A 13599-nucleotide genomic window follows, 5' to 3' on the forward strand; every position below is an offset into this window, starting at 1 on the left:
TATTTGTGTTTGTGTGTGTCCCAACATTTCAAAACGCTTTTAACTTGTTTTTGTTGTTCCAATGATCAACACGCACCTTTTTTTTGACTCAAAGTATGTAAAAGTGCACTCTGGATTCCAAATGCTGTATCTTCCTAATGGAGTAGTCTGTCGCCAAAGAGAGTCTTCCTTTGGAGCGTGATACTGCTTGAAGCTGGTTTTTCCAACAAGCGTGGAGTCTGTGCCTCCCCGAATTGGACTGGAGAATTTTTCATGATTTTTACTCCTTTCATTATGAAAATCTCTATTAAAACTGATTTTTAAAAAATTGTCCTATCATAAGATCTTTTATGATAAGCAACTGATTGTATATTAAAACCGTTGCTTGAGAAAGTACTTCTCCTTGGTAGAAGTTGCAGATGCTCCAACAGTAAAATGTCACTTGTTTTGACAGGCTACTGAGAACTCTGTTTATTTTAAACGCAGCTTTTTAACTGTCAGAAGATGAAAGAATGTTCTGTAGGTTTTTTTTAAACTATCCGGGTAGAACTTTAAGGCAGGATTTGGGCACACGTTTCTATTTGTATTACAAATAAATAAACATTGAATGTGGAATTAGTCTGTAGCTCTAATTTTTGCCTGGTGCCAAGAATAGTGTCGCGTAGACTGTGCGATGCTGTCAGCCTTGGCTGTCGTGTCTCCTGAATGGGAAGTGCTTAAAAAACACGCCGGCTTCCAAGCTGCAAACTTTATTCTGCTGGAAGCTGCCTCCTAAAGCGAAAGTGTGTCTGTCACTTACATCTCAGGTAGGTTGGAAGTTTAAAAGACACGACGACTTGCAGCTGAAGGTCAGGCAAAATGGCAAAGCCACACTCAGCCACCTGGGGCCTTACAGCATAAGCAGGTGTTCCCAACTAGTTAGGAAGGGGTTCGTGTTCCTGCAGGGGGCTGCCCCAAATGTCCTCCCCAAGCTGAGATGCATCAGGAAACCTGCAGTTTGTGTTTTGCTTTAATTTACCGTGGTGATTTTTAGCCTGACAGGTGGAAATATAAAGCATATTTAACTCGCTGGGGCTCCTTGAGACACGGGGAGTGCTTTTATCTCCTGCTTGAGGACCGTGTCCGCTGCTGCTGAAACTTTGCCCCTGTGCCTCGAGCACCTTGCAAGCAGGCACCAGCTGGCTCTTGGCAATGCTGCCGGTGGCTGGCTTGGTTAAAATGAACCAACACCTGAATCAGCATTTGTGTGCTACACAAAAAGACTTCTGTTAACCCGTGCCACGTGCTTGGAAGCCAGCTTTGATGCCGTGCTCTGCCTTTCTGTGTTTGCACATGTATAATTGATAGCGTGCATACAGATAAAATGAGAGCCCGTGGTCCTTGAATGGATTCGACCTGGGGAAGGGGGTGGGAGGTGGGGAGAGGGCTGAAAGCTTTTAGGGGCTGATGCTGCTCGCTGTGTAACAAAACAGTCTGGGTTGCTATACTGGAAACCACCACGAGTTGCTGTGCTGTTGATTAAGACAGTATTTCCTTGCACTGTTTTTCTCAGGACCTGTTTCTGACATGGAATAATCTCAGTGTTGTGTTCTTGTGAAATACCTGTGTAAAACCGCTCCTGGAACAAGCATGCATGCTGAAATGTCAGTAGGTAACAGTAAGGTCGAGGAAGATGCTCCTCCCACAGCTCTGCTTTTTAATGAGAAAAAGAAAAAGTTACACCAAAAAATCTTGTGGACAGGCTGCTTCTTCCTCCCTTCCCGTAGCTTTGGTCTGATCCTTTCCTGCCTGGGCTGCGTTGCAGGGTATTTTCAGAGGTTCTGCTTTGTTCGTGCCGTTCCTGGGATGATTTCAGTATGTGAAGACCTGAAGAGAGAGTGTGCTGTTACCAGGAGCAGTGATAAAGCTTTTCAGGGGGTTGGAAAGCATGTTATGGGGAGGGGAAGAGCCTGAGTCCCTGTGCTAGGCAGGAGGCTGCGTGGCGTTAAAGATTTCGTGCACGCCTCGGGGTGCGGCACAGCCCGGCCCTGCTCCCCCAGCCTGGGACCTTCCCACTCCTTGGTCTGGAAATCGCTTTTATTGAGCATTAAAAGCTGAAAAAGTGCCCTTGCTGTCTTTGTGGAAGTTATTTAAAGCTCTTTATAAAGCTCTGTGTGAGACGCACAGGAAAAAGGAGCCGTGTGCTGTCTCCTCCGGCAGTGATGGCTGGGTGGGTGCCTCACTTTTAATTTTGTTCCCCAAAAGGAGAGCCCCAGGTTTTGGGGTCGGCAGGGTCTGTGCTTCAACCCCAGTGCTGCGGGGACACCACATGGGGCCAGGCCTTCCCCACACCCGGCCCAAATTCTTGCTGAGGGAGGGAGGTGCAGGACCAGGCCCTGCCTTGGGCTGTGCCAGTTTGCAGAGCTAAGGAGGTTACTGAAGAGAAAGAGGTGACGTGTTTCTTTCCAGCGGGCTTAGCAGGGCTCATTTCATTTTGTTATGCCTTTCCCAGGTGTCACGGGGTGGGGAAACACCTGGTGACCCAAGGTAACTGCATAGAGCAGCTTGTCTGCCATCCTGCGCTGCCTGAGGCGCGGTGACAGACCCCAGTGGTGCAAATGGGTGCACAAATTTTACCAAAATGCCTCATTTTGGGCCTGTATGGGGACTTTGTTCTCGCCACGGGCAGGCGGTGCCCAGTGAGGCCCAGGGGCATCGGCTGCTGGGCAGGGGACAACGGGGGTGTAAATGTGTGGATGTGTAAGGGGGGGTGCACACGTACAGGCAGAGTCACAGGCACATACAGACACACCTCTGTGTATACACATGTAGATGCACACATTACAGACCTATTTTTATATACACACACCCTATAGATGTATATATATGTATAGATACATATACATACATATATATACATATATACACATATATGCATACACATAAAAATACGTATATTTAGCTGCGTGTGCACACATACATTCAAATACACCCCCAAACACACACACAGGTGTATGTACATACACACAGGCATATATATATATGCATATGTAGAGCTCTACAAACACATACTATATATACACACAGAGAAGTATATACATTATGTATGTACATATTTGTATAGACACATGTAATATGTTAGTATACATACATGTATGTACACGCATATATTGTATTATAATATATAATAGTACATGTTTACATATACACATGTATCTATATCTATCTCTATCTATCTGTATCTATCTATATGAATATCTATAGCTGTATCTCCTGTAGCTATAGCTATCTATAGCTACATGTACTGCTATATCTAGATCTCTCTATTTTCCACAGCTTTCAGCTCCGGGCAGTCTTATTCACGGGGGAGGCTGTGTTCCGTATTGTAGATGATGTGGGTGTCTGTATCCATGCGTGTCTATCCCACAGCTTTATTTATATATATACATATATATGTATATAAAATACACTCAGACTTCAGATACATGTTCTCTCTCCCCCCCTTCACCCCTCAGTGATGCACATTCTCTCCTGTGATCGGGAGATCCCGAGGGGTGTCTGTGTATTTCTGTACGTGTGTGTGCCCCCCATGTGTACGTACACCCCCTCCCTCCCCAGAGCCCCCCCACGCTCGCCCTTGCTGCTGGGTGGCCCTGTGCAGGGCAGCGAGGCCGTGGGCAGGGCATGGGCTGGGCCCTGCTTTTTCCAGCCCTGGGAGGAAATCCCTGCTGCTGCCACGCTTATTTTGTGGCATTGCAGAGCCACCCTGGTGTAAGACATCTTGAAAACAACCCAGGAATAGCTGCTCTGAGCTGGACATGCAGGCCATGTGGATGAAGCTTAATGTTACAGTTCGGTGTTGATAAAGTCAAGGGAAATAGCTAAGCACCCTGTGCACAAACACACAGCTTGCATGTCAGCTGCATTCCTTGGAATAAAATCCCCTACTCAGCACCCATCCCGTCACAGAGCACCCATGGGTGCTATGAGCTTGGGTTTCTTTCATGGGAGCTTTCCTTGCCCATTGCCTGCTGAAAGATACGGCCCTGCCATTGCTGATCTTGAGCTATTTTGTTGTTGTTGTTGTTGTTTTCAGACTGCATTGTAATTAACGTGGCTGCTATTTTCACGGCACCAAGGTCTGGGATGCTTCTGGGCAAAGCCTTGAAAAGCAGTGAGACTTTTTCCCCAGGAATCAAGCTCTAGACTGATTTCAGTAGGAAAATTGGGGGGATCCTAAGAAAGGAGAAAAATTAAGCTGCAAAATTCAAGCACTTTGATGACGGCAGCGGGTGCCAGCACCACACCAGATTTTGGCTCTCCAGGGCAACCCTGCACCCCAGCCGGTCCCAGGGACAGCCAGCAGCTGTGCCATTTAGGATTTCCACCCCAGGTGAGGATGCCAGCAGTGAAAACCTGATCCCTCCCCATTTTATAGCATCAGCGGGGCTGATTCTGCAGCACGCTGGCCCCAAACCCGCATCCCCTGGCCACATGTCCCACCTGACAGCATCCCTTTAAAAGAAGGCTGCAAACCCCTTGCAGCCCATAATAAATCAGTGGCAAACCTCAGCCCCGTGGTCCTCATCCCAGGGGTAGGAGCAACGCCCCGAGTGCATTGGGGTAGCACAGAATGGGAGCAGAGGCTCTTTGTTTTTTTTAAATACCGTATTTTTAATCCTTAAAAAATACTAGGACAGTATTTAACACACTTCATTACACATCAGGTGGACATATGCTTTCTTCTCCTTCATAAAATTAATATTAGCATAAATAATTCTGTTATGCAAAAAGAAAGATTTTTGTCGAACAGCACTGACCATCTGGCTTGGCGTGACACCAAATATATACACTTATAGTACACGTGCGGACCCTTGCTGGACGCAAGCTCTTCGAAACTGCTCAGTTTGTAGAAAACACTTTGAACATTTTTTTTTTTTTTTTGGATTTTTTAAAAAAGATTTTTAAAAAGATTTCTTGATTTTTTTTTTTCTCCTTTGCTTAAACAGGCAAATATTTCTAGAATAAGTATGTACAGCTGGACGCTGGAGATATGCGTTAAGGTGCTTTAATTTGCTATTATTCGTATTCAGTGCATCAAGAAGGCAAATTAAAACCTCCAGCTGATTGCTCCATGTAGCTGGTGCTGAGCAGTCCGAGAGCTGCAGCTTCGCTGTGCCCTGTGGGAGCCCCCCAGACCCCGCAGCCCCTCGGGACGGATTCATTATTTCCACCCAAGTTTGCTCTTTTTCAACCCAGCCGAGAGATTCCCCTTCCTTGGGGCAGGGGAGCCCTGGGGTTTGACACAGCCCCACTATGAAAATTAAAAAAAAAAAAAATCATGAAAAAATGGAAATTGCTAAAGATTATTCCTCTGGGGATGCTGCACCAGGTCCACCCCAGGTTATGGGGTGCGCGCTTGCCCCGTCCCTTCTGCACCACTGCCAGCCCTGCTAGGGCAGGGCTGTCCTAAAAGCAGTTTGAACCCATGGCATAGGGCCACCAAACAGGGGCTGGGTTTGTCTGCTTCTTGTTTTTGTTTGTTTTTTTTTGGTATATATATTTTTTTTTGGTGTCGTTGGTTTGTTTTTTTTTTTTTTTTCTTTTTTGGTGTTTGTCTGTTTTGGACCTGTTTAGGCGATTTCACACAAAGGGGTGCGTTCTCGTCTCGTCTCTCAGCCCCCCAAGTCCCTCGGCATCGAGACGAGCATCTCCCGGTGAGCAGCGAGCGCCGAGGAGGGTGGCGAGAGGGGGCCGAGCCCCCCGGCCCCGCCGGGAGCATCACTCCAGCACCTTGGCGCTCTGCTCCTCCTCCGCCTCTCTCCTGCGGCTGCCGCTTTTAAAAAATCCGAGCTGTAGGGATCAGAGAGAAGAGAAAACCCCGCTGTTACTTCAGCCTGGGGGTGCCTTGCTTTTCAAGGGGTGTTGTCAGGCAGTTCAGACCCCAGATATAAATACAGGGGAGGTGGAAAGAGGCTGGAGAAGGTTTTGATGCCCAATGGAGCATCCCTGGAGCTGGGACTGGAGGGTCCAAAGCTGTTTTCTTGCCAGGACCCCCGTGAGAGGAGGACGAGGTGGTGCTGGGGGGCTGTGGGTGTGGAGCTGGGGGCAAGGGGTCCCTCCAGCGTGGGACACCACAGATGGGGGTTCTGCCAAGCCGCAGCCACACAAAATAGATGGCCCAGGGGGCTGCTCACCTTCCAGAGCGCGAGCACGAGCAGCGCCAGGAGCAGGAGCCCCCCTAACGTGCTCCCCAGGATGATCCAGATGGGGATCTGCGACTCCTCCGGCTTGGAGATTTCAAATGTTATCTGCAAAGAGCACAGAAACGTGATGGTGGGGATGCTGAGGGTGCTCGAAGTTTTTGGGGAGCTGCTGGTGCCCGGCTCCAGCCCTTCTGCCATCCTTGGGGCTTTGCCCTGCGGGGTCAGGGCTTGGTGCTGCAGCCTCCCCAGAGCTGCTGGGGCTTCATGGCACCGTCCTGCCCCACGTTTTTTTTGGGTTTCCCAGCCTGGGAGCTGGTCCTGGCTCACCTGGCGGCTGGGGTCCTCCTCGCGGAAGACGAAGGGGCTCCCGAAGCGTCGCTGGAGGGCGGCGTTCGTGGTGAGCTTCAGTGACTTGAACTTCAGCTGCACAAAGAGAGGCTGGAGCTGAGCACCAGGCATGGCACAGGGCCCAGCAACCCCGGCTGGGTGCCCCCTGCTGCCCCCATGGCTTTGCCCCAGTTGATCGTGCAGGTCAGTGAGTGAGGGTGGTTAATTGCAGCAAGAAGGATTGCTTGGGATTAAATTCCCTGTGTTGGAATAAATCAGATTTGAAAGAAATCACCCCACACATACCCAGACTTCCTGGGAGGGAGAACAATTGCAGGAGAAAATAAAAACAAACATGTTTGCACCAAGTGAGGGCTCCTCGGGCGTATTTCTCAAAAGCCACGCGTCTGCTCTGGGAGGACTTACTGCTTTCAGTGACTTCATCCACAGATTGCCACGCAAGTGCAAGTTCATCTCCTCGTTGGGGGCTAGTTTCACATTGCAGTCGATGGAAACGACGTCGGAGTTGCTGTGGTTCTGCAAGGGGGGAAGGTGGTGAGGTTGGAGCAGCACCCCTGTGGGCTCCGTGCTGTCCCCGCGTCCCCGCTGTGCCACCGAGAAGGGGACAACCCGTGGGCCACCCCTTCCATGGGGTTTCTCTGTGGTTTGGGGAGGCAGGGCTCAGCACGGGGCTGGGATCAGCCCATGGGGACACGTACCAGGAGCGGGGTGCGGGACAGGTCCTCCTCGGTGGGCGTGCTGCGGTAGTCGGTGGTGTTCCCCCAAACGTTGCAGGTTGTGTTCTCCTGGGGAGGAGCAGGCAGGGATGGGGACAGGGACACGCTGGTGCCACCTCCCCGTATCCCATACCCATCCTGGTGGGATGGGGGGACCCGAATCTCCTGGGGCTTTGCTGGTGTTTGGGGATCTCATCGCTGCACCGCGGCCCCGCAGGGGGGACATGGGGGTGACCACGGTGTGGGGCACCACATGGGGCTCTCCCAACTGCTCTCATCAGGCTGCGGTGCTGCTGTCACTGGAGCACACAAAATACCCCAAAAGAGTCTGAGCTGCCCTCGATGCCCGTCCCTCACACAGCTCTCCTCCTCGGGGTCTGCTCCGAGCTCTGTCGCTGCTTCTGCAGCCGCTCAAGCCCCCGGTGCGCCCCAGGCACAGCCGGCTCCTTCAAGACCCTCACGAATTCATTCCATACCGGAGGGAGGTCCAGCAGGGAGAGCTACTTGGACCAAACCCGTTGGCTGCTGCCATTTTCCACGTCTCCAGCCAAGTGAACGCAGAGTGGAGAAGCTCAGGGCACGAGCCAAGACTTTAATAGGGGCGTCCGCACCGCTGCGAGCACGGGAGGGGAGCTTACAGAGAATGGGGCACCTCCCACCTGGATTTTTGGGGGCCGAAACCCCCCCTTCCTACCTGGTCCACCACGAATTCGGTCAGGAGCAGGAGGCGGTTGCCCGCCCTGGTGGCCACGGGGACGGTGAGCTTGATGGTCACCCCCTCCACGGGGAAGAAGCCCAGGTTCTGCAGCTGCGAGGACAAAGGACGGGGATGGGGGACAGGGGACGGGCAGGGTGACCACGTCCCAGCCCGGGACATCGCCCTGCTTTACCTTGAAGGTGCAGTGGAAGGGGGGGCCGATGCTGTCGTATCTCTCCAGGGAGCTGTTGGATTTGATTTCGTAGTAGTCCAGGCTGGACGCCCTGTCGTGACCGAGGAGGACAAGTCGTGATAGGGGCTCGGAGCAAGCAGAGCATGAAGAAGCCCCTTTACACCACCCCCAGCACCTCCAGCACCTCGATAAACAGCTGAAAACCACCAAAACCACCCAGAGCCAGTGCCCCAAGGAGTGGACCTTGGGTCTGACTGGCTGCTTCTGGGCTGGAAACCATCGCCTGCCTCTGCCTCACATAAAAAGGACAGAGGATTTTCATGCTCTTCTGCAGAATTTTCCCCTTCTTTGTAGATTTTTTTTTTATTATAACGGAGACATCCAAGGCCCTGCTCGGTGCTTTGAATCTCACATAAATCAGAGGAGGCAAATCGCATTTATATCTGGAGGCTGGAGAGCAGGGAGAGGAGCCAGGAGCACCCGATGGGCGAGCTGCCCCGGCACAGGGCCCCAGGGCTCCTTGAAACGATTCCCCCTTTTCCTCTCCAGGATGCCCAAACTTGAGGCTTTTGTGCTATTACCTTTCCTCCAAGTTCTCCCTTCTCCCATAAAGGTGATTTTGGCATTTATTAAATTGAGAATCCCTCCCCCCATGGAAAATTTATGGAGTGAAGTGCCTTTATTTTCTGTGCCCCGCTGCCTCGCGCATAAAAAAAGAGTGGCTGAAGGTCTCCAAAACCTGCTAAGAATTACGGCGAGCAGTGCCAGGGAATGTGCTGCTTGGGCCCGTTTTTTTCCTTGTAATCGGGTTAATAAATTATTGTCTGTGCCTGAGCTCCCTTCTTGCTCTGGACAGCGGACAGACACTGCTCTAGTTGATGCCGATGCCCAAACCCCTTCCATGCGCACCCTCCCTGCGTCCTTTTGGTGAGATGATTTTAAGTGGCGTGGCTACCGGCCCAGACACAGCTTTACAGCCCCGGCACGGGCTGCTAACACATGCTATGAACATTAATACCTACAAAAAGTCGATTTTCCCCCTTAAAAAGAAATCGCACTCACACCTTATTTAATAACACCCCTGTGTCTAAGTGCCGTGAAGCGCGCACGGCACCTCCCTGCTTCTGGCTGTCGGTTTTTCTTTTTTTGCCCCCAATTTTGTGCTTCCTTCACCCCCCCAAGCCCTGTCCACCCGCTCACCTGGTGAAGAGCAGGTCGGCTTCGTACTTGAGGTGGAAATTGAGGTGGGCGACATTGTCCTCCTTGGTGCTCTCCTTTTCCTCACTGTCACTGAAACATCAGCAGAGCACAGGGTGAGCACCTCCCGGGGGGGTATTTTTTTTTTTGGGGGGTGCAGGAAGCACATGGGGAAGGGCTCAACTTCTGCTTTATGGCAAAAGGCTCAAAGAGAAGCAATCTTACTCCCTTTTATGAGCCCAAGGCCATAAAAGCCAAGCTTTTGGAGGAAGGTTTCACACGCAGCAGCAGCAGCAAAGCGGTCCCGTGCGCACCAGCCCCAGCAGAGAAAACCCTTGGCTGCTCTCTGCCATGGTGATTGATGGAAACGAGAAACAAACCCTAACGAGGTTTCACTTGGCTGTCAGAAAAATTTACCTGCGCGGGGCGAGTGAGCGAGGAGGGTTTGGCGAGGCTGCTAGGAGAGGTTTTTCCTGGGAATATTTGCAGCTGAGCGAGTGGCTGCGGGGAGCAGCGGTGGCCAGAGACCCTTTGTGCTCAGCGCAGGACCTGGCAGCCACTGCCCGGGCCTCCCACACAGGGGAAAATGAGGGTTATAATCTCTAGGTAAATAAAAATAGCCTAAAATAAAAACGCAGGGCTCTGCAATAACCTATAGAAATTGGGTTTCCATGTGGTTACTCCCCGAGGAGGGTTTCTGGATGCCTCCAGCACCACCTACAGCTATGGAAGCAGCAAGCCCAGCACCAAGCAAAGCACCGCAGGGTCTGGCCCCCCCCAGAAAAACAGCTCCAGATGCAAATGGAGAGGGGGAGAAGGCAGCAGCAGCTTGGCTGCAGTGGGAAAGGTGGCAGGATCAGGGCAGGTGATGTCCCACTGACATTGCAGACCCGTGCGAAGGCAGCAGAGGGAAGAAGCAAGCGTGAACCTGTTGGCAGTCAGGTAGATCTCCATGCTCTGCAGGAAAATTGCCTTGCTGAATTCAAAATCCAGGCGAAAAGCTACCTGCGGGGGTTGGAAACAGAGGGGAGAAAATATTAAGGGGGAAAAAACCCCCAAGTGCCAGCCGGGGGAGTGCTGCTGGGCTTTGGGCAGAGCCTTGCCTTCCCCGTGGGAAGTGAGGCCGTGCCGGGGATATGCAGGATTTGCTCTCTGCCTACGCCGTGCTGCATTTTTTGCTCTGAGGCTGGAGAACAAAAAAAAAAAAAAAAAAGCATCCCCTTAAAAAAGGGAAATCTCCGGGGGACCGGCAGCGAGGGGCCGGCACCGCACATCTGCAGCACGGGGTCCGCTGGCGGGGGACGGGGACCAACAACAATAAAATGTGATAAATGTCACATCTGCGCGAGCCGTGGCAATGACCTCAAACTGTCTGGGACGGCACAGCTGATTATAATATTAGCGCTCCTGCTGCTGGCCGGCCAAATTTCCATTTCCAGCTTGTCTTTGTCTTGGCAGGACCTGGCCTACCTGATGCCACGCAGATGCATTCCCAGCCCCCGTAGGTCATGGGGAGTTGGGCTGCTCCCTCCTCGCACATGGCCACAGGCATCCAAGAGGGCTTTATTTTTTTTTTATTTTATTTTTTTGGGAGCTTTAAAGCCCAGAGAGGTGCCTGGAGCTCGTCTGTCATTTTTGAGCTCCTGACAGGCGAAGGCTCTGGCCGGACGTGGTGGTTGGAAAGATTTCATCACGAGGGGCTCGGTCGGATGCCTGCAGGCACGTGGGGAGGGCAGGTGGCATCTCACGGGGAGCGTGGGGGCTTCGTGTTTGTTAATCCGAGTCAGGAAAAGGCGCAGTGGAAAGGCAGAGTGGAAAATTTGGGTCCTGCTCGTGAAAATGAAGTGGCAACCCCCTCACCCTGCACACCCGGGGCTCCCAAAGCGAAGCTGTTGTCGGGGGAACTGCCTTACCTTGGCTTTCGCTCGGAAGAAGGGGTAGCTCACGTTGCAGACTCGCTTGTTGGGGTGCTTCTCGTCGCTCATGCAGTCGATGTTGATGTCCGTGTCATCCTGAAACGGGATGCGGGGCGTTCACGACATGGGGTTTGGCCACGGGCACCAGCCCCACAGCCACACACTTCACGAAGCCAGCCAACGTGCCTCGGGAGAGGGGCAGTAACTTTCAAGGAACACAAACAAGCAAGCAAAAGCCTCCCTGCAGGCTGGCAGGGCCATTCCTGGAGAGCAGCACCTCTAACCCGCACCTTCCAGCTTCCCCAGTGAAATCCTCTGCCAAAATTCAGCTACGGAGATGAACGAATAAATCTGATTATTCTTGGCACCGTGGTCAGGAAGACGATTTGTCTGTGATCACGGCTCACAGGGAAGCATGAGATAACTGCAGATGTTATTCTGCAGGGCCACTGGCTAAGGGGTAATAATTAATTAGCTCGTCTCAATAATTGGGTGCCTGCTGCTGGAACGCCCTCCAGCTCGCCAGCGGGGCTGGGGAGCTTTTGCCCATTGCTCCCGACCGTCTCCATCTCCTTGGCGAGCTGCTTGATGGCAGCACGAGGCTTCTGCAACCAGATGAAAATGTTTTCGGTAACCGCTGCTGCGTTGCTCTCCCTGTTACCTAGCATCGTGGGCTTTTCTTCCTCTGTTAATTGGGAGGAACCCATCACCAAACGCACTCCTCTTGCTCTGCGGGCGGCGTGCCCCACAATTTTCTGTTGGCACAGGGCTTAGGAAAACAAACCGTGGGCCACGCCACCCGCTGGAGGGTATGAAGTCACTGGGGGGGGACCAGAGGGGGCTCAGCACCATCAGCAGCTTTCCCAGACCTCGCTGAGAGAGGGTTTTGCATAGGGCTGGGTGGACGAGGGGCAGGAGCGGTGCCCAGGCAGGGTGCCTGTGGCACGGAGCAGCGCTGGCCATGTGGCTACTGGCCCCTGTGTGCAGGAGGTGGACCTCAGCGGCAGCAATGCAGCCCTGACGGGAACTTGGCCACGTGCAGCGAGTATTTTTAAACCGTTGGAGAAGGAAAATAAAGAGGGGAAAATCGGTTCATCTGCATCCGACCTTAGTTCAGGCTCGGAAGATGAAAACGTTTCTCTGTTTCCAAAATAAAGAGGCCACGGACGCTCAGGAGCCAAGCCCGTACGCATGCCAAATTTACGAGGGGCAGAGAAATTTTGGGCTCTGGTTTTGGGCTCCCCAGCCGGGCAGTGGCTCCCCACACAACCCCGGTGCGGCACCTTGGGGATGAGGCTGGCAAACTGGAGGTTCCTGGAGAAGGAGATGTTGAGCACGGTGCTGTAGGCGTTCTCGCCGCGGTTCTCCAGCGTCGCCTCCACGGCCACCCTCCTCCTGGTGCTCTCGATGACGAAGACGGAGGCGTCGAAGGAGAGGCTGAAGGAGGAGCAGGCGGGCGCAGCCCTGCGCAGAGCCCTCCTGCAGTACTCCCTGCGGGAGGAGGCGGCCGTGAATCCCACGGGACTCGGGCACGGACCCTGCCCCTGGGACCCTGCCCCTACCCGGGGGGGTTTAGGAATCACAGCTTCCTCTTGTGGACCAAAGAGGAACGCTATTTTCCTTCTGATTTTTTGAATAATGGTGTCCGGCTGTCTGGGACCCAGTTATCCACCCTTAATGCAGCCGAGGAGTAAAAATAAAATAGATCTGATGCCACCGACAAAGGGTGAGGACGGCGTTTAGCTCCGGCCAGGCTGAGGTCGCCGTCCAGGGAAGTTCACCAACAGACTGCAGAGGCAGAACACGGAGTGATTTTGCAGACTTGGTGAGTGCTTGGGCCTTCATTTTCTTTATAAAAAAATACGGGGAAAGGAAATTATAAAAGGTTTCACATCAGGGCTGCCTCCTCCCTTTAAGAGCAGAGCAGCCATGGCGCCGTTCTGAGGGAACGTGTCTATTCCAACAAGTAACCCCAAAAGTGATTTTCTCAGCAGAAATCACCATCGTACCAGCTCTGAGCAGGGGTTCGGGCTCCTGTGCTCCTGAGGGATGACCTTTAAAAGCTCCTTAAGGGATCAGACACAGCGTGTAATTACTTCTGCTGCGTGAGTCAAGCCTGCGACTGCCAGGCGGGTAACGCCAGCCTCGAATTTCGTCCCCTGTTATTTACTGATTTCTCTTTGGGGCCCATCACCACGGCACCAGATATCAGGAGCTTTGTGGGCTCCCTGACCAGACACCAGTTTGTTCCACCAGCAGCAGGAGCAGAATTGTCCCCGGGGACCGGGTCCCAGCTGCTGGTGGTCATTGGGGCTGCAGAGCCCCAGATTTAGGGAGCCCAGGGGGGGAGGATGCTCGGTGAAACCCA

General features: G+C 52.6%; 1 protein-coding gene across 1 annotated transcript in view; it reads right to left on the minus strand.

The window, feature by feature from the left end:
- Nucleotides 1-5561: 5561 nt before the first annotated feature.
- Nucleotides 5562-13599, minus strand: part of ITGA11 (integrin subunit alpha 11) — a 38189-nt gene continuing 30151 nt past the window's right edge. Inside the window, exons 20-30 of the mRNA XM_032194512.1 lie at nt 12515-12722; nt 11229-11327; nt 10244-10320; nt 9319-9408; nt 8119-8209; nt 7923-8036; nt 7211-7297; nt 6918-7028; nt 6492-6587; nt 6156-6269; nt 5562-5811 (exon numbers count right to left, since the gene is read on the minus strand). Coding sequence (XP_032050403.1) covers nt 5740-5811; nt 6156-6269; nt 6492-6587; nt 6918-7028; nt 7211-7297; nt 7923-8036; nt 8119-8209; nt 9319-9408; nt 10244-10320; nt 11229-11327; nt 12515-12722 — 1159 coding nt within the window. The 3' untranslated portion in view covers nt 5562-5739. The remainder of the gene's footprint in view (nt 5812-6155; nt 6270-6491; nt 6588-6917; nt 7029-7210; nt 7298-7922; nt 8037-8118; nt 8210-9318; nt 9409-10243; nt 10321-11228; nt 11328-12514; nt 12723-13599) is intronic.

Source organism: Aythya fuligula, chromosome 11, assembly GCF_009819795.1.
Source record: "Aythya fuligula isolate bAytFul2 chromosome 11, bAytFul2.pri, whole genome shotgun sequence".
Classification (NCBI taxonomy): Eukaryota; Metazoa; Chordata; class Aves; order Anseriformes; family Anatidae; genus Aythya; species Aythya fuligula.